This window comes from Brassica rapa, chromosome A01 (assembly GCF_000309985.2).
Source record: "Brassica rapa cultivar Chiifu-401-42 chromosome A01, CAAS_Brap_v3.01, whole genome shotgun sequence".
In the NCBI taxonomy this organism is placed as follows: Eukaryota; Viridiplantae; Streptophyta; class Magnoliopsida; order Brassicales; family Brassicaceae; genus Brassica; species Brassica rapa.
The window spans coordinates 22,456,309-22,476,991 of NC_024795.2; the positions used below are offsets into that span (position 1 = coordinate 22,456,309).

General features: G+C 37.0%; 3 protein-coding genes and 1 long non-coding RNA gene across 7 annotated transcripts; 2 read left to right on the plus strand and 2 right to left on the minus strand.

Annotated features, from left to right (window-relative positions):
• The first annotated feature begins 488 nt into the window (after positions 1-488).
• Positions 489-1,875, plus strand: LOC103835837. Its single transcript, XM_009112022.2, has one exon. The coding sequence runs from the start codon at positions 495-497 to the stop codon at positions 1,575-1,577; it is 1,083 nt and encodes a 360-aa protein (XP_009110270.2). The 5' UTR covers positions 489-494; the 3' UTR covers positions 1,578-1,875.
• Positions 1,876-2,235: 360 nt separating this feature from the next.
• On the minus strand, positions 2,236-2,972 carry LOC103835846 (probable histone H2A.2). Its single transcript, XM_009112033.3, has 2 exons — positions 2,705-2,972; positions 2,236-2,625 (listed from the first exon to the last, which is right to left on the minus strand). Exons 1-2 carry the CDS (start codon positions 2,891-2,893, stop codon positions 2,410-2,412), a joined length of 405 nt encoding a protein of 134 aa, XP_009110281.1. The 5' UTR covers positions 2,894-2,972; the 3' UTR covers positions 2,236-2,409.
• A 1,264-nt stretch (positions 2,973-4,236) lies between these two features.
• Positions 4,237-9,726, minus strand: LOC108872047. The gene is made up of 2 exons (XR_004448834.1): positions 7,036-9,726; positions 4,237-6,954 (listed from the first exon to the last, which is right to left on the minus strand). It is a non-coding gene; the product is annotated as an uncharacterized LOC108872047 (long non-coding RNA).
• A 225-nt stretch (positions 9,727-9,951) lies between these two features.
• Positions 9,952-12,698, plus strand: LOC103835855 (mRNA cap guanine-N7 methyltransferase 1). Of its 4 annotated transcripts, none has more exons than XM_009112052.3 (14): positions 9,952-10,106; positions 10,203-10,321; positions 10,497-10,639; positions 10,723-10,791; positions 10,851-10,922; positions 10,984-11,085; positions 11,162-11,218; positions 11,382-11,520; positions 11,654-11,718; positions 11,802-11,852; positions 11,941-12,003; positions 12,078-12,201; positions 12,280-12,341; positions 12,413-12,679. In XM_009112052.3, the coding sequence occupies exons 2-14, from the start codon at positions 10,243-10,245 to the stop codon at positions 12,509-12,511; spliced, it is 1,125 nt and encodes a 374-aa protein (XP_009110300.1). In that variant the 5' UTR covers positions 9,952-10,106; positions 10,203-10,242; the 3' UTR covers positions 12,512-12,679. The 4 variants fall into 4 exon arrangements, with proteins under 4 accessions (XP_009110300.1, XP_009110307.1, XP_009110293.1 ...); XM_009112059.3 differs by having other exon boundaries at positions 9,980-10,083; XM_009112045.3 differs by having other exon boundaries at positions 10,024-10,321; positions 12,413-12,698.
• The last annotated feature ends 7,985 nt before the right edge of the window (positions 12,699-20,683 follow it).

A 20,683-nucleotide genomic window follows, 5' to 3' on the forward strand; every position in this document is an offset into this window, starting at 1 on the left:
AGGCAAGTTTGTATAACCATATCCATATACCCATTACCTATGCAAGTTGTTATATGAAATCATACTCACGTTAAACGTCAATGAGTATGAAATCATACATAGTTTGCAAATAAGTGGCAGTTTAAATGCGTTTATAGATATATATTAATATGTTGAATACTGTTAGTTAATTATTAAAAAGTGGATTGTAAATAATTGGACCAAACATCTATCAATTGGACATGATTGTGTTTTAATAGAGTAGATATATAACATTTACTTCCACAATCTTATATATATTTTAAATTTTAATTTATGATGTTATTTGAACCCGTATATTTACATAAATTATTTAAATTTGATTATTTATTTAATTATATATAATATATACTGACCTGATTTAGAATCATAATTATTAGTATATCTTTTTATTATAGTTTTTTTTATCAATTAATATCAACATTAATTTACTGAATATGTTTTTTAAATCCACACGTGTGAGGATAACTTCGTACATGCGAAATTCTTATTTGAGTGACCTTATCCTCTTCCTTCTTGTTCGTCCTCTCTCGTCAGCAGCCATGGCTTCTTCTACCCTCTTCAAGTTCCATTCACAGACCTTCAAAACTCCAAACCCATCACCTCCTTCATCAAACCATCCTACGTCCAGAATCTCACATCTTCATTTCCCCACATCACTCTCACGCCATTCACCACGGCTCAACAAAGAATCCACCACCAGAACTCGTTTCTTGGCTCCTTTCTGCTCCTCTCTCCCTTCTCCTTCTTCTACTCCCGCCTCCAAAGAAGAGGCCATCCTCCAAGCCAAGACTTGCCTCTCTTCTTGTCTCCTCAAACCCCTCAACAACCCCAAGCTCGCTTCCCCAAAGCTCAAGAAACTCAAACAGCCCCGGTTCCGTCTCGAGATCCCCATCCTAGACGACGACTCGCCTTCCTCTCTCTCCCAGCTCGCGTTTTCGATCTTTAGCGACATGCCCATCTCGAGAAGAGGCTCCAACTCCGTCAAGCTCCTCTTCCTCTGGCCAGACCCTTCTTTCGTCGAACCAGCAGTCAAAGCTTTCCGCTCCGACAACACCAACCACATCGCCATGTCTCCCGTTTCAGAACCACTCAACAGAGCTTTAAAATCTGCTGACGTGGCGGTATTCATGGCTCCCGAGAGATCGCAGCTTGAAGACGTGAGGTTATCTACAGAAGGATTCGCCACGAAGCCTGTGGTGATGATCAATCCGAGGTGGTTGTTCGAGGAGGAGAAGAGCTTTGGAGACGACTTCGTGGGTTCGTTTGATGTGGTTTACGCGTTTACGGGTTTGGAAGTGAGGGGGATACTGAGCAAGAGGAAAGGAGTGATCTTTAAGTGTGTGAGGGACGGTGTTGTGAGTGGTGAGAGATGGAACGTTCTCGTTGAAGAGGAAGAAGGGGATGGGGCTTTGAGAGTGGTCTCGCAGTTCAAAGCTAGGCCTTCTATGGAGGAAGTTGAGCTTGTTTTGTATAACTTGATGGCTATGAACTCACCTATCACCAAATCAGCTAAGTTCCTTAAGGATTTGGTTTCTAATATCACTGGGAAGAAGTAGTTGATAACTGTCCAATGTGTAGTGTGTTCTTGTTCCTTGGGATTAAGAGAGATCCCTATAAAAGGGTCGGTGTTTTTGATAAAGAACAGGCCTTGAGAGACTGTTGCGGTGTATTAAATGCTATCTGATGTTGCTCAATCGTCCCTGGCTTCTATTTCCATCGTGGGTGCTTGTTTCTTCTCATCTTAGATAAATGCACAATCTAATGTATAGTTGTTGTTTAGCCTATCACGCCTTGGTTCTTAACGATCTTGAGCCAGAGCAGGACTACTCAGATTTAGCCTTACACATTACCAGATTATATCTCTTTTATGGTGAATTCAAAGAAACTTGTTACAAGTTAAAGATTAATCAAATCTTTAAGACCAGTCAGAGAGAGTTTATGTTGATTACCTAGGAAGGTCAGGCAATCATTGTTTTGAACAGATCATATCAGCATAGAAGAAAAGAAGTTGTTGAAAGAACCGATCAACAACTGAATATAAATAAAAAAAAAGCAATACAGTTGAGACTTGATAAAAGTAAACAAACTACAACCGTTGTGGGAAACCAAGATTATAAGATACAGAACAAGAGATTAAGTTGTGGTCTCTTAATCTGAATTTCACAAAGTTAGCATCTTTGATCCAGTTCAAATTTGGGTTTATTGGTCTGTGAATTAAAATTCGCATGTGGGTTCGTTTAAACCGAGAGTCAAAACATAACAAGATCACATGATTTCAATCAAAACGAAAAGGACTTCTACACAACAGAAGAGATAAAACAACGACCTAATCTAAATCTAAACGCTACACACTGAACCATCCTCAAACAACAACACATAGCTCTAGATCTACTCATCGTCGTCACCGGAAGGTTTGGAAGCACCACCAGCCTTCTTAGGAAGAAGAAGATTGTGAATATTCGGCATCACACCTCCGTTAGCAATCGTCACATCCCCAAGCAACTTGCTCAGCTCCTCATCGTTCCTCACCGCCAATTGAATGTGACGCGGCACGATTCTTGTCTTCTTGTTGTCCCTCGCCGCGTTTCCAGCCAGTTCAAGAACCTACACAGACCCCAAAATTCAAACCGGTTTTAACCAAATTGATCCCTACACAGATCTAAAGAACTTAGTAATTAATTACCTCTGCGGCGAGGTATTCGAGAACGGCGGCTAAGTAAACCGGAGCTCCGGCACCAACACGCTCGGCGTATTTGCCGTTCTTGAGAAATCTTGCGATACGGCCGACGGGGAACTGGAGACCGGCTTTGCTGCTCCTCGACGTCGCCTTCTTGGCGACTCCAGATCCGAGAGTTTTTCCACGGCCGGCCATTTCTAGAGAGACGAAGTAATGAAAAACTTTAAATGCCAAGAGAGGGAAGGAAGCGTACGAAATTATACAGTGGACGCAAAGACTCTCGTAGATCTATTATTATATACTAGTGCGTAAAGAGGCTGAGTGATTGTCGTCCAATAGAAAACAATCACAAGGATCGACGTAGCTGCCGTTGGATGAAAATAAGGATCAACGGTTTATAATAAAGACTCTGAGGACGCATTATACGCTATATTGACCGGAATACCCTTCAGTTGGTTCGTGAGTAAAACTGAAAGGTTTTGCTGAGAAAGTTAGTTTTCCTTTTGTCAGTTCTAGGGCTGGACAAATAAACCGAACCCGAAAATCCGAACCGAACCCGATCCGATAAAAATGAATCCGAACCGATCCGAACCCGACATAAATACCGAATAGATCCTGTTTTTTGGTATTTTGGGTTATGGGTATTATCCGAACCGAACCCGGACCTAAATGGATATCCGATAGAACCCGAAACATTTAAAATCACAAAAAAACTTCTACCATATATGATCTTAATTCTTAATATGTATCCAAAATACTTTAAGATATTATTGAACTTCTAAAATAATTATCTGTTACATCAAATGAAGGTTGATGGTGGAATGTGGCGGTTGATGCCTGAAGTTTTTAGATTTTGGTTTTGTTTTTATTGAATAATGTTTCTCATTTCATGAGAACTTATTTTTTGTTTTATGATTTCATTTATATGGTTTTCTTTATATCACTAACTATGTTTATCTTTCGCTTGATTTTGAATGATCACGTTTGATGTTTTTTCTTATTTTTGAATCAATTTTACTTATGTTTTGGCTATTAAAATATGTACAAATCATGTATTTTAAATTCGAAAAACCGATTTTATTTATGTTTTAGTTACAAAATAGGTACAAATCAGGTATTTTTAAACCGAAGAACCGATTGGGACCCGAACCCGAAAGTACAATGGGTTATACCGGTTCTTTGAAGATTTACTAACCCCGACCCGAACCCGATAGAACCCGAACCGGTCCCGAACCGAACTTTTATATAACCCGAATGGGGTTGATTTTGATAAACCCGAAAAACCGAAACCCGAATGGATAAAACCGAAACCCGATTGGGACCCCGAATGCCCATGCCTAGTCAGTTCGGTAAGGATATGTTATTGGTTTATATATTTTGATTGATTAATAAATCTATATATTATTTATAAATCCAAGTAAAATATACAAATCCAGAGGTTTTATTTCGGATTTGAGTCTTTGTATTTTTAACTAAAAAATCCAAACAAATCCATTCAAATCCATTATAAAATCAAATATACTAGTAAATCTGTACGATTGAATAACACTTGATTTGATATTGAATTTATGAATTATTAAACTAATAACACATGATATTAATACAGATTTGAAAATCACAGAACTAATAACACTAGATTTAGTTCGGATTTTCAAATCCATTAAAATACAACAATCAATAACCCCTACTAAGTGTTGAAAATAATAATGCAAAAAAAATGTGTATAAACAACCTTTGGAATACGTTTCGTAAAAGAAAGCAGAACCAACATATGATTTTAGATTAGATTCTGATTTATTCAACTGTATCCTTATACATACATACATACATAATCTAATTTTCTTTATAATAAAAACTTGATTCTATTTTCATATAGGATATTTTTTTGGATTTTATATCCACAATTTATTTTATTTTCTTTATCTAGTGGGCTGTATTTTGTAACTAGTGATTCACTATGAACAAGTAAAATTAGTAGGTAAATTTTCCGTTTTCACAAGTAATTAGCATTTGATAGTTACATAATAAATTTTATATATTAGAATATAATAAAAAAATTAACTTAATAATATAAAAAAAGTTTAGTTTTGATGTGAAATTTGGTGTTGTGTTTGAGGACATTATTTTAATGCTGAAATAAGTAAATAATATGATTTTGCATTAAAATAATATATATTCTTTTGTTTGTAAACAATGTTATTAAAGTAATATTATGGGTTGGAAATACCCTTTGACAGAGAAGACACTGAAAAGAGGCGCAGTTATGGGATACTAGAAAATATACACATTTTGATAAAACTAGTTTGTTTTATAAAAGCTAATACAGTTTTTATCATGAAAATGTTGGATGACATATATTACTCGCATAATTGCCAAATGATTTTATAGTATAAATGATAAAAATTAACATGTGTTTAATACGTATGAAAACATTATAAATCTATCAAAATAAAATGGATGGAGTATTACATAAAATGGGAAATTTATATCTTTATCTATTTTTGGGTTAATTTATGTAATAACCAATTTTAAGAGCAAAATTAAGAATATTGCATTGATGTTGACGTAACTAGATTTTCGAACATTTTTTTCTCTTTTCCTTCTGTTTTTCTTCTTTTCCAAAGCCAGTTGACGGTAATACCATGTCACTTAAATGAAAAAGTGTTGTTAGAGTTGCGGTGGTTATAGCATTCTCGATGATAGTGATGGTATTATATATATAGAATAAAATATGCTAAATGGTATAGTTCATATTAATAAAATTATTAAATAGTTTGATGAACATCCGAATCTTCCATAAACTAACTTAAAATACTAATCACTAAACTTTAAAAGAAAATATAAATTCTGACCCAAATGTCAAACTATATAAATAATATATAATATAAAACATTATTAAAATATTTACAGAGTCAATTTGAGTCTATTTAAGTTGATGACACAAAAAACATTATTAAAATATAATAGTAACAAATGAATTGTATTAGAGAAAATGATGTAATGTTTACCCCAGTGTCAACCCAAACTTTCACTAAACTAAACTTAAAACACTAATCACTAAATCCTAAAAGAAATATAAAGCCTAACCTGGATATCAAAATATGCATATAGTACATAATATATGAAGCATTATTAAAATAGAATTGTAACAAACAAAATAACATATTACATCTAACTAATACTAAAAGGGATATATAAGGAGTAGGGAGGCTGTCCACAAAAAAAATCGACCAATAGGAAGTCTGCATTCGGACACGTCAGGCACCGCAGAGGAAAGAGAGAGTGGCACGTCAGCTCCCTCTCACGCGTTTAAAATTTACGGATTTGTGTTGTGTTATTGACTGGGCTTGGTTCTTTATGCTTCACTTATGGTTATTTGTGTTGGGCTTTTTCTACTTTTGGCCCATTGCAACCACTCCCCTTCTTCAAGCCGCATCCTGAAACTCTAATATCTTCTTCATCGCGAGATCAAGTAACTGAATCACTATTTATGTTCAATCCATAAACACAACATTTAATCTCATTAAATTCTCTCCTCACTACTCCTAAATTCACCAGAACCTTCGATCTCTTCGGATTCTTCAGGATTTGGATCCTATAAATAAGCTATCAAGGGTTCATTGTACAAAATTTCAGTATAAATCTTCTAACCTTCAAGCGATGAGCAGAACAACTTCAACGAGAAGAAGAATTTATATAGAAGTCAAGAAAGTGCAAGCAAGGGGGTGTTGCTTGACGGCCGTAGATATCGAGAAGCATAATAGGATTGTTGCTGGCAGTCAGAGCATGAATGATTTCTCCATCCAGGTATATACATTTGCGCAGCCATAATTGAAATCAAACAAGACAATCTTAATAATGGGTTTGCCTTATATATTGTGGGATCATAGGAATAAGCTCCTCAAGAGAATGTTACCACTAGAATATACAAGAAAATGAAGAAAAAGCTAAGAAGATCAAGAACATAATTACCAGACATGGTGATGACAACGATCATGATGTGTACCAAGATGCCTGACGAATAACCAGAACTGCACGATGAACAAGGTTTGACTCTTAAAAAACATAAGCGTTGTGTTTTCTGACATGGTTTTCTGTTAATATCTGGATGGCATAGTGTATACTTACAGCACGTAACGGGTCACCCGTAGTCATTGAGTCATCCGGAGAAGCTATTGTTCCGGCATGAGAGTTCGTTACACCAGAGACAAAAGTTTGTCTGGTCATGTCTTCAGATTATAGCAAACCCGATGAAACTGAGCCATTAGGAGAACACTTTTATGTACACGAGGCTGTGTTATACATGACATATATTTCAGAGAGGGACGAGAAGAGACCTGAAGACATCAAGGATCGTCTCGGTTACGTTCAATTGGTGAGGGGAGGTTCTTGAGAGACGCGCTTCCTTGAGAGTTTCATGGATCGTTACGCTTTTTGACGCGAGCTTATGCCAGAAAGTAGATTCTTGGGATCAGAGTGAAGAGATTGTTGTCTAGATTCAGCGTCTACAAACGAGTGAGACCGGTGAGATCAAGAATCGAACCAGAAATCTGATACTCAAAGAACTCCAACATAGTCAAATCCGTGAGGTTGTGAAGATCAGGAGTTCCACGAATCTCTTTTGTTTTAGGCCAAATCATCGTAACCAGGTTGCTTCCATCCCATTCAACAGTTTCCCATTGACAAGTGGCAGGTTCAGACACCGTTCTGCTAAAAACGAAACCTATAAGGCTATATGTGAAAGAAAGAAACAGAAGATACGCATATGAGATTTCGTAACTTTTTTAGGAACTTTCTTAACAAAAGTGATAGGGAAAGTCAAATTTGAAACAGTCGTCACTTTGAAAATTGGATTTTTTTTTTTTTTAGAATTTTAAGGTGGTGTTGAAGTAGAAGAAGAAAGGCTTTTCTTTTACAGGAAACGAGGACAAAAAGAAAAAAAATGGATTTGGCCGAGGTAGTGGAAGATAAAAAAAGAGAGAGAGAGGAGACTAGAAAATGAAGTAGGATAAATCTGTAAATTTTATTCACATTTTCTTACCTTGACAGTTGTAATAGGGTGAAGTTAATGTGTGGACTAATAACAATTACTGTTCAATAAAAAAATCGTCAGTGTCATTTCTTGACTTCTACCATATGTTCAACTATTTGTATACGTCCACTATGTCAAACAAACAAACATTTTGTGTTATGCATACTACTATATTGAAATAAACTCATCATCAAGCTTCTCTAAAACTAGCGGCTCCATCAGCTATTCACATCTAACAAAGAAAAAAAAACCTTCAACATAGAAAGCACCTACAACAGTATAGTTCAATTAAAAATCTTATTTGATGACTAATTTTCTTTGTTTAATAATATAAATGGCAATTATCCCGCCCGTAGGGCGGACTAACCACTAGTATTGTTTAAATTTTAAATTGTATGATTGGAGGTAAAGAGATAATAGTTACCCTAACATCAACCCAAACTTTGCATACACTAAGCCCAAAACATTAATCACTAAACTTAAATAGAAATATAAATTCTATTTATTAAACTAGAAATATAAATTCTAACCTAAATATCAAAGAGATGGTGGTTGCGTTTGAAAGATGTGATGGCAAAAATATGAAAACGAATATTATATATTTGGTTAATAAGTAAAAGAAATGATGACAATAATTACGGTGATAGATAGAGATTCAGATGATTGAAATTGTTTTTTAATCCATCCCGATTGCCCTTATTCTTTTTTGTAGACAGATTATCATTAATCTATTTCTCAAAAAAGAAAAAAAAATCTATATTCCTTTGTCAATCTCCGAACCAGAGGTTAAATATTATTCTAGATAGACATAGCCAACAGATTTCTTATCAACCGACCTAATAACAAAGAGACTTATTATAACAAAGAGGTTAAATGTTAGGACATTCTTCGAATGAATCAAAGGACTTTTGAAGTTTTGTGCAAAATGCTAGCTGAGCGATATGGATTGAAAGAGACTCACCATGTCTACCTTGAAGAATCTGTGGCGATGTTTCTCGAGACTGTTGGTCAAGATAAGACGAAGCGGGATATTACTGCAAGGTATCAAAGATCAGTGGATACGGTCCAAAGGAAGCTTGATGAAGTTTTGAGTGCTCTTCTCAAGTTTGCGCATGATACATTAAGACCACAAGAAGGCGAGTTTGGAAGAGTGAGTCCTGTTTTGAGGAATGATGATTGGTATTGGCCTCATTTCAGAGATTGTGTTGGAGCACTCGATGGAACTCATGTGCCGGTTCGCCCTCCAAGTTAAAATGCAGAAGCATATAAAGGTAGAAAGCAAGATCCTACAATGAATGTTCTTGCTATATGTAACTTCGACATGAAGTTCATATACGCATATCTTGGTGTACCTGGTAGAGCACATGATACAAAGGTCTTGACTCATTATGCGAAGAATGAGGCTTCTTTCCCACATCCTCCTCCTGGAAAATATTATCTAGTTGACTCGGGATATCCGACCAGTTAGTGCACGAGAGTTGTTCAACCGCAAGCATTCAGGATTGCGATCAGTGATTGAGAGGACATTTGGAGTATGGAAAGCAAAATAGAGGATTTTGGATCGTAAGCATCCAAAGTATGGTCTGGTCAAGTGGATTAAGCTCGTGACAACGACGATGACGCTACACAACTTCATACGTGATTCACATCGAGAAAATCATGATTTTGTACAATGGCAAAGTGATGATGATGGAGAAGGAGAAGCAGAAGGAGCTGATGGTGATGAAGAAGGAAAAGAAGGTGATGATGATGATGATGATGATGATGATGATGATGATGATGATGATGATGATGATGATGATGATGGTGGTGGTGGTGGTGGTGGACATATTGTATATGAGCTGACCGGTGATAGAGCGATGGAAGCTTTGCGTAAGAGCATCACAGATGAATATGATAGAGGTCGTTTACCGTATTAAATGTTTGAGTTAATGACTTCTTTTTTTTTGCTTATAACTTTGATTATCAGTTCTATGTGATATTTGAAATATTTGTTTTATTTATTTAAGACTTGATGTATTATTTAGCTTTTGTTTATGATAAAAAATGTTGTTAAATCTACAATTTTACAACTTTACAAATTCATAAAATTAAAATATGAAATTTTACAATATTTTACAATTTAATAATATAATATTTATTTAAAATATAATTTTAAAAATTCATAAAATTAAAATATGAAATAAATGAAAATTGCGTCCGCAGCAACCAAACGAACAGAACTAAATCTATTTTCTGCGTCTGCGGCTGCGGATGCGGCTGAGGCAATATCCTGCAGTTTAGAAAGGAACAACAAGCTGCGGCTGCTGAAACAAACAACACTAATATAAACCAATTTTGCTTTGATTCGAAGGTTTGAAGATTCAATTGAAACAAGTACAAACTCCATCTCTCTCTCTCTCTCGGGTTTCTAATCACTGGAGAAGCATCAAACCAAATCAGCTGCTGCTAATTAGACATTGATTGATATAGGAAGGAAGCAAAGGGGCTTTTTGCTTACTTTGAATTTGGTATGAAACGAGGATTCTCCCAATCTCCTTCCAGCTCTACTCCTCCTCCTCCTTCCTCCAGATTCAAACCCAACCCTCCAGGTTCGAATCGATTCCACTGAATGTTGTTTCCCTTTCTTTTGGGTGTGTCAAGCTTTTATTCTGACACTGTAAGAGATTACTTGTTTTAGGTTTGGAATATTTTGCTTAATATAATTTGTAAAGCTTAAAAAGTCAGATTCTTTTTTTAATTTTGGTTTGGGGTTGAGGACATCAGGAGGAGATTCAGAGTATGATGAAGAGGAGAGCACAAAGAACTTTGCGAGGAAAGTAGCTGATCATTACAGTCGAAGAACCAACCAAACCTTGGAAGAGAGAGAAGCTAGTCCCATCATTCATTTGAAGAAACTTAACAATTGGGTTTGCTGATGACTCACTCCGCTCTTTGTTGTTTCAATGATATATATTGATTATTTGTTGTTCTCTTTGCAAAAACGAAACAGATTAAAAGTGTGTTGATCCAGCTTTATGCTCGTCCTGACGATGCTGTTCTAGACCTTGCCTGTGGGAAGGTTATTGTACTCTTGTTGTGTTCATGTTTCTTAAGACTGATTGCTTTATCATCTGCCAGGGTGGTGATTTGATCAAGTGGGACAAGGCAAGGATCGGGTACTATGTTGGAATCGATATTGCTGAAGGCTCGGTATGTGTTCTTTTTCTGTATCTCTATATATAGATATGTGTAATGATTTTATGTGGGACAGATTGAAGATTGTCGAACGCGTTATAATGGGGACGCAGACCATCACCAACGCCGTAAGAAGTTCAGCTTTCCCTCCCGTTTGTTATGTGGTGATTGTTTTGAGGTATAAGCTCCTAGATTTTAGTTTCTTGTCATGATACTATCAGGGAAGTCAAAGCTTCATTTGTTGTCAATCTCAGGTAGAACTAGACAAGATTCTTGAAGAGGATGCCCCTTTTGATATCTGCAGTTGCCAGGTTCATCTTTCATAAGTCATTTGTTTCCGCCAAAGATTCATTATCCAGTTCCACATAACATGTTTGGTGGAATCTAGTTCGACTTTTTAAAACTAGGTTGCGTACAAATAGTTATTCGAATGATGTGTAGTTAAAGATAATGAATTATTGTTTAAATTTGTAGTTTGCAATGCATTACTCATGGACTACTGAGGCACGTGCACGACGAGCTTTGGCTAATGTCTCAGCTCTTCTTCGTCCTGGAGGCGTCTTTATCGGAACAATGCCTGATGCCAATGTTATTATTAAAAAACTTCGACAAGGTTCCTTTTTTTTTTTTTTGCTTAAATTTTGATTTTATAAACATTTTAGTTGTGCGTTAAGTCTTCACACTGATCTTATACACATGGAGTTCTCTTCAGCTTATCTGTTTCTTTGTCTATATTGAATACACAGCTGAAGGTATGGAGATTGGTAATAGTGTGTACTGGATTCGTTTTGGTGAAGAATATTCTCAAAAGGTGTGTTACTTCTTCTGTTATTTACAAAGTTCTTATAGTTTTCTCTTGTTCCATGTTAATGATGATTCTCTTTTATGCTTCAGAAGTTCAAATCTAGCAGCCCCTTTGGTATTGAATACGTCTTTCATCTTGAGGTACTACAATCTTCTTGAGTAACTCACTTAGTACTTTACCTCAGAAACTGAAGCATGTAGAATAAGTTTTAGAGATGTTTTGTGATAGGATGCTGTTGATTGCCCTGAATGGATTGTGCCCTTTAACATCTTCAAGTCTTTAGCCGACGAGGTAACTAATTTTACTCCTCTCCATGTTCAAACATTATTTATCATTCAGGCAGGTTGACATTGTCCCATGAACAGTATGATCTAGAGTTGGTGTTTGTGAAGAACTCACACGAGTTTGTCCATGAGTATATGAAAAAACCGGAGTTTGTAGAACTCATGAGAAGGCTTGGTGCTTTGGGTGATGGTAATCAAGACCAGAGTAAGTCTTAGTGTTTTGACTCTGAACCAAATTTGCGATAGAAACATAACTATATGTTTGGGACCATTTTATATCCAGGCACGTTATCAGCTGATGAATGGGATGCTGCATATCTATACCTCTCTTTTGTCTTGAGGAAGGTTTGTCTTCTCTCTTTCATCTTCTTTCGGTTTTAGTTCTTTCCCTCCCTGATTCAGGTATGTTTTAATAGAGAGGAGGAGAATCTGATGGAGGTCAAAGGAGAGGAGGGAGGAGGAAGAATGGGAAAATGAACTTATCCAAAGACGATGTTTTGTATATTGATAACTGAAGTGTTAAAAGAGTGTAATTTTGCACAATGGCCCAAAACTGTTTTTCTGTGCTATGCTTTAGTAGAATATACCATCAGGACTCTGACCATCATCATCATCAGCATGATAAAACTCATGATTTGTAGTATGTTATTCGCAACTCACTTTGTATAACAGGTTCAAAGGCGTTTTGTTTGTGTTGTTTAACCAAAACCAGAAAGAACTCAACCAAGACCAATTTAAATTTATTTCATCGATGTCCAAACTGTTCATATATATTTTTATCTAAAATACTGAAAACTGAAGGAAACTTACCAAATCGAACACCCAAAGACCCATTGTGTATTGAGAAAGTTGAGAAAGATCGTACTGTTGTTTCTTTTCTTTACGAACATCTTGGAGACCCTCCGTTTGAGATAGAGACTTCCATTTCAAGGTTTTGAACAAAGTTTTACCTTATGAATTTGTATTAATTTTTTTCAGTTTTAAAAAAAACTGAAATTAAAGCAAATGGTTGTTTCTTAGATTCAAAAAAGACGTTTGTCGGTTTTAAGAAAATTACACAAGAACCTAAATAAGAATTATATTCATCTCTCCTATCAGAACCTAATTAATACTGAAGATTTTTGTGTTGTAAAGTTGATTCATTTGAACAATTCATATACTTAAAGCTAAATGATTCATTTGAACAATTCATATAATTAAACTAAAATGTTTCAATATTTTCACCCTTTCGATGAAATTTCAAATTTATTGGTAAATCAAAAGAATAAGCATTTGCACCATTTATTTCGTACCGACAACAACATAGTTTTATTAGTTGCAAGCCTTCGTAACAAAGATAGAATCCTTTTGATACAAAAAGCTAAATATATCTATATCTAAGCATAGGCAAACTATATACACTTTTGTAATTTCATAGGTTAATCATTATGTGATTATCAAAAAATGCCCAAGTTCAATAACTAATGTTAAAGAAATAGCGTTACTTTCTCTTTAGGATTATTCAACTGAGTATTATAAACAAGCTAATTCTCAAGAATATAATCAATCATAGCAGATCGAAAAAGCTGAAACAAAAAGTCTCTCCATTATTTGCTCTCTTCGTATTGTTATCATCAGTCCTTTATTCCTTTTTTCTTTACTGGAGTGAAAAATTGTTTTCTGTTTATCAGTTAGATATTTTCTTTAATTGATATATTTTATATATGATGCAAAAATGAGGTATTGCTATCATGCGAGCAGAAAAACAAATAATATGTCTTATGCTCTTATCCAAATATAGACGATCATCCTCGTACTTTTGATTTTATAGAGATTAATATGTAAGTATCAGTTTAGCAAAAAAAAAAAGATAAGAAAATATGTATGAAAAACTACTTTGTATGTAATATCTTTCTGCAACTTAAAATATATATGCGATATCAAGTGATGGCCCAGTGCAATAAACTTTAGCCTAGATGTAAGATTATCTTCACTGGGAAGTTTTCAATTATTTCTTAAATAACAAAAATATTTTAAGATATGTATTTTTATCAGTTAAAAATTACATCCTAGAATATTTTTAAATATATCATTTAAAATATTTTTGAATAATATGAAATCCTTATCAAATAAAGTAATATTTATATTGTGTGATGGATGCTTCAAAGATGTTTATTTGAAAACACTAAGAGTGTGATTGGTAAAAATAGAATAAAATAGAGTATAAAAATTTGGTGAAAAGAAATGAAAATAATTAGAGTAATATGGTGAGAGAGAGAGAAAAAAAAGTGGAGTAAATGCTTTTACTCTGATAAATTATGGAGTAAAATTGAGTGTGTTTTTCTTTGCTTGAATAGTAATTAGAGAAGAAAAAAGTGGAGTAAATGCTTTTACTCTGATAAATTATACAGTCAAAGCCTAATAGAAAATAAGCAAAGTAATATGTCGACTCCTAAAAAGGATATGTTATCACATATTTATCTGCTGAATTGTAAGTTGTAAACCTGTTATGTGATTTTCAAATTAAAATAAGTGGATGTTTTTTTTTTGATGAAATGTTTAATTTATTGATCAAAGCAAAAGAATGTATATGTACAAAAAAAATGATCCTCAAGACTTCATACTACTTCAAACTAGTGTACTAAACTGTAAAAGAATTAAGGCATGTGAGCTTCAAACCAGCGGCACATCAGACCTTGCAGCTTTTGTTTCTGATAATACTTGGTCGACATTATCCGGCTTCTCATTGTCCTGTCTATAATGCGGCCAAGCTGGTCCACAGTCTTAACAGAGTTGTTGTGTCTCCTATCATTTCTTTCCCTCCAGATGTAGTATATGGCTACTTGCAAAACCAGTCTCAACAATATGAAAGTAAGACGATCATATGTACCTGTGATCAGCCGCGATATAGTGATGCCCCAATCCGGATCAGGCTCAGCACCAAATAGATTCCCCACAACTTTCAACCACAGAGTGTAAGTATACGAACAAGCAAAATATAGATGATCTCTCGTCTCATCTGGCTCGCCACAGAATATACAAACTTGCGGTTGACCCCATCTGCGCATTCAATGACCTGTTGAGACCCTATCACAGAGAGTTAGCCAAGTGATGAAAGAGAACCGAGGTACCCCTTGGGAAAACCAGACAATCGTGCTCCACTGAACTTCATCTTTACTCTGTCTGATCTGTTGCCAAGTACCAGAAGCGATGAACTTATCCCCATAGTCGTCAGGGCCGTTCCTCCACATGACTCCATCAGGGACATTTACAGTCAGCGATAAAGGGAACTGGCGAATTACCTGCACCAGCTGCTGTATGTGCTGATCGCGTGATGCCCTTAGGTTCCAAACCTCCCCATCGAAAACCTCACAAATTTTCGCATTTCTCGGAATGCCTAACTTTTGAGTTCCAATCTCACCAGCAAGGTCAATCAGTCTCCCTGCAGGGAGCCACACATCAGTCCAGAACTTCACTGTTTGGCCATTCTTAATGTCCATACGCAGGAATTGCTTCGCGAGCGTACGGAACTTGAGGATTTTACGCCAGACCCAAGAACCCAACCCTGTGTCCTTCACATCCCATAAAGTCTCACCTCGCAGTAGATATTGTCTCACCCACTTTCCCCAGAGCGAATATGAGTGAGCAGAGAGCCTCCATATAAGTTTCAAAACAAAGACGGTACCTACTTCCTGAATACGGCGCAGCCCCAGGCCACCTTCTTTAAAAGGGCAGCAAACTTCAGCCCACGCAACCTTCGCCATAGACGTGTTGTTCGGGGATCCACTCCATAAGAAAGCAGAGCACATACTTTCTATCTCATCCATACAAGCTTGGGGGAGACAGAAAGCAGCGCACCAAAAATTAGTGATGCTCGCGATTACTGATTTTATGAGCTGCAACCTGCCTGCGTAAGAAAGAGCCTTGCTCGTCCAAGACAGGAACCTCTTCCTGATTTTTGTGATCAAGGGCTAATAGTCAGTCTTATTCATAAGCTTCGTGGTGAGGGGCAATCCAAGATACTTGATGGGTAGCGCAGAGATGGAGAGACCGGAGACCCCTGCTGCAGCTTCAAGTGCTTGTTTCCCTCTACCCGCAGCAAAAACAGTTGACTTTGCTACATTGATAGCAAGCCCCGACATACTTGCAAACTTATCAAACACCTCCAGTGTGTTCCTGAGCGATTCCGGGGATCCATTGGTAAAGACAACAATATCATCCGCAAAACTCAAGTGCGACAGGTTAATCTCTTTGCAGTGAGGATGAGGACCAATAAGACCATCTGTGGTCGCTTTGTCTAGGAGCTTTGAGAGAACGTTGCTGACAATAACATAGATATACGGAGACAGCGAGCACCCTTGTCGTATACCTCTGCTACTGGAGAAAAACCCTGCTAACTCCCCATTAACGAGACCGAAAACGCTGCAGTATCAATACATCGCATAATCCAAGTAACAAACAGATCCGGATAGCCCATTGCTCTCAAAGTCTTCTCAATAAACTCCCAACTGACAGTGTCAAATGCCTTTGAGATATCCAGTTTAATGGCTGATCTGGAGGTAACTGAGCTCTTGTGGTAGTCTTTGACAAGCTCAGTGGCTAGTAGGACATTTTCCAGGAGAAGCCTGCCCTCAACAAAAGCACATTGATTTAATTCAATAGCCTCAGAGAGTGTAGCCTTTAGTCTCCTAGCAATTAACTTTGAAACAACTTTGTAGATGACATTGCAGCATGCAATAGGCCTGAAATCAGTCATTTTCTCCGCATCAGTAGTTTTGGGGACCAGAGAGAGCAGAGTCGCATTAATACTACGAGGCATGAAACCGAAGATGAAAAATGATTGCACAGCTGTAACAAAGTCTCTTCCTACAACTGACCAAGCTGCCTTATAAAACTCCATAGGATAACCGTCTGATCCAGGAGCCTTGTTCGCTGGTATTGAGAAGAGGATCTCTTTTATTTCCGCAGCCTGGACCGGAGCTTGCAACTTCGCTACCATCTCTACTGGGCAGCGATACTCAATGAGCTCACTGATTTCTTCTTGAGAAACATGCTGCCCTGGAGGAGTAGAGCAGTTTAGGAAGGACTCAAAATGAGTTTCGGCCTCCATCTTGATATCTGCTGGGGCAGTGAGGATCCGACCATCCCCAGTGACAATCCTCCTTATCGTGTTCCTGATATTTCGACTTTGTGTGATCTTGTGGAAGAATCTGGAGTTCCTGTCCCCGACTCCAAGCCACTGTACTCGTGACTTTTGATAGAAAAACTGCTCCTCAATCCCAAATATGTGATGCCAGTGTTCCCAAGCGTCTGAAGCAGCTTCAAACGTTGATGTTTGCGGATTCTGCATAGCTTCAGTTTGTCTAGCACAAAGCTCCTCATAAGCCAGCTTCACACGTCCTGGTAAGTCCCCATATAGATCTCTGTTTAGTCCTCTCATATCAAATTTCAGAGCCTTCAACTTCTCCTGAAACATACCAAGTGCCGACCGGGAGTGGAAAAGAGGTGGTGATTTATTCCAGACCCGTTCGACCACCTCAAGAAACTTAGGATGGCCAGTGAGATGATTAAAAAACTTGAAAGGCTTCATATTAACCGGAGGAACATTTCGCAACTGTGTGTGCATCCGCATGTGATCAGAAACTCCCCCAGACTCAAAAGTAACGAAAGAGTGGGGAAACTCATTTATCCATACACTGTTTATCATCACACGATCAAGCTTTTTACTAATGGGATTGTCGTTCTGACAATTTGACCATGTAAAAGAGGGCCCCACTTGCGCTAAATCCATCATGTCACACTTCTCCACCACATCCTGGAACTCCCTGATCGCATTCATATCCATTCTAGAAGCCGTGGCACGGGAGTGTTCTTGCGTTGATAGAGCAACGTTGAAATCCCTTGTATAACCCAAGGGTTGTTACCCACTGATGAGCCTATCACCTCCATTTCCCTCCATAGCTCTCTTCTCTCATTTGCATAATTAGAAGCATACACAAATGAGCAGAGAAAAGTATCACCGAAGCCTTATACTTCACCCATACTGTGATCATCTGCATACTAGTGGACACACCTCAACCTCATCTGACCAGCATACCCAAATGCGTCCCAGTCTATGGTTTGCGTAGTTATGCACACAACTCCATCCCGGGAACGTCGCATCAAACACTTTTTGAAAATTTTCTTCCTTCACTTTAGTCTCAATCAAACATCCAATAGATAATTTAGCAGCTTTAACCCAATTCCTAACTGCCCTTTGTTTGCATGGTTTATTGAACCCACGCATGTTCCAAGCAAAGATCGACGACATCAGTGCTTCCTGGAGGAAGCTTTTTTGCTTGAATTCTGCACCTTCTGTTGATGTACCACAGCATGTACCAAGCCCCTTGAGCTCACTATCAGACGTTTTGATCCTCTGCCTCGACCTCTGATAGAAGAAGAATTCTTCGGAGGGATTTTCGAGCCTATTGCCTCCTCTACCTCAGTTTGAGCTGCGGTGACAGTAGTGTTGCCAGCATCCTGACCTCCTATTCCCCGAGCACCATCCTCCTCCACTACAACAACTGCGCCAACCTCATCCACAGACTCATCATCATCCTCGTCATCCACATCATCCTCATTAATCTCACCTTCCTCTCTCAAGTCCTGCAGTATTTGGAAGCCGTTCAAAGAGGTGCAGCCCTGAACCGCTTTGACAACCTTCCCAGGTGATGCCATTCCCCCACTCTTCAGTGTCACTAAAGCCCATTCCTTCTCTTTAATTTCCTCTACCTGCTGCTCACTGTTCCGCAGATCCACAGCCTCTACCGGTGGGGTCTTACTAGACAGGTTCTCCCTTCCAGAAATTGACTCCAGTTCTGTGAGAAGCTTTGTTACAATCTCAGAGCTAGAACTCTCCACATTATCTTTAGAAGAAAAACCTTCCAGTTCTACTATGTCAGTTTCGCAGCCTGTAGTCGCATCTTCGGTCGGAGGCTGAACATGGGGAAGTGGCCTCTGCACTCTACAGCCCGTAGCAGAATGGCCCCATTTCGAACAAGTAAGACACCGAGGGGGAAGCCACGGGTAGCTGATCGGTACCAAGACAGGGAGGCCCTCCCTACTCTGGAAACTGATCTTGTTTGGTAACGGCTTGGTTAGGTCAACTTCCACCAAAACTCTAGCAACATCCATACGAATACAGCGCTCCGTGTTTGGGTGAAGCTTAATGAATTTACCAGAAGTTCTGGCAAGAAACTTTAGACCTTCCTTCGAATATAGGTATCCAGGAACATTCAGCAAATCAACCCATAGAGGCATAGCAGAGAGATCAGGAGGGGAGTGAGCCGTTTCCGGAGTCCACTCGCCCAGCATCAACGGAACCTCAGAGATATGCCAGAACTTCCTGTTAAGGATTCTGTTTCTAACCGCCGCATCCTCAATTCTGAAGAGTACTGTCGTCTTCCCGATGAACTGGACATCAATTTTAGCTTTCTTCCCAGGTGGATTCCAAATCCTGTTCACTGTTGCGTGGATCGATCCAATATGTGGAGCATCATTCATAAAGTAACCAACAACAAAACACTTCCATAAAGGCTCAACATCTGCAAACACCTCCTTCGAAATCGAAACCTCCGCGACTCCCTCCTTAACAACAAAATCGGGTTGTAGATCCAACCCTAACTTCCCGTCTACCAGCGCAGCAGAGTACGAGACCTTTTCGGGTCCGATATCACCCGCTTCACTTCTCCGAACGGGAGATTCTCCTCTTCCCCCCTCTTTACTCTGAGAAACACCGAGATCTGTAATATCCAGTAGTCCCCCATCTCCTTTCGCTATCGCGATTTCCGTAGAACCAGAGTCGCCGTCGCCTTCGTTATCGCCAATCATTCAGTCCTTAAAAGTTTATGTTCAATAAGTAGATGTTAATATGTTACTAGATTATAACCAGCACGTCTGTGCAGATATTTTTTTTTTATAAATGTATTTGATATTATTATAAATATTTTAAATATATAATTTTTATTTTAGTATTATATATTATGTAACTCTATAATATTATTATTTTTATTTCTTATTCGGCATTATTAATATATAGTGATTTGTTTAATACATTTTATTTAGTTATTAATTTTTATTATTTAATAATTTAATTTCTAGTTATGTACAATAAAATAAAAATATGAAATAATAAAATAGATAACCTCCTTTAAAATATGTTATTTCTTTAATTTATACATTTTGTTATACTGAATTTTTAAATTTTATTTATTTATATTATAGATAAGAAATATGTTTAAGATAATTTATATTTACATGTTGTGTTTAAAAATATACTTTAACATATATTATTTTAGTATTTTACGGGATTTATAAGTAAAAATACTATTTTGTTTAAATAATATAGCCCTAATATTTTAGTAAATATTATTGATATAGGATATTTTTATATGTTATGATATTAAGTTTTCTTTTTTTTAATGAAGATTTTAAAAATATTAAATTGCTTTAAATTTTACAAAATATCTAGTTTCTTTTGTAAAATTTGAAATATTATCATTTTGAGTTTGAATATTTATTTTCAAAATTTTATATTTTTTCAAGAAAACTTTGAAAAATTACACTATAATTTTTAAGTTTGGAAGATTACATGAATTTTGAATTTGTTTTTGTTACTAAATTAATACATTTATTTTATAAAAATATTTGATTTTTTGGTAACTGTTTCT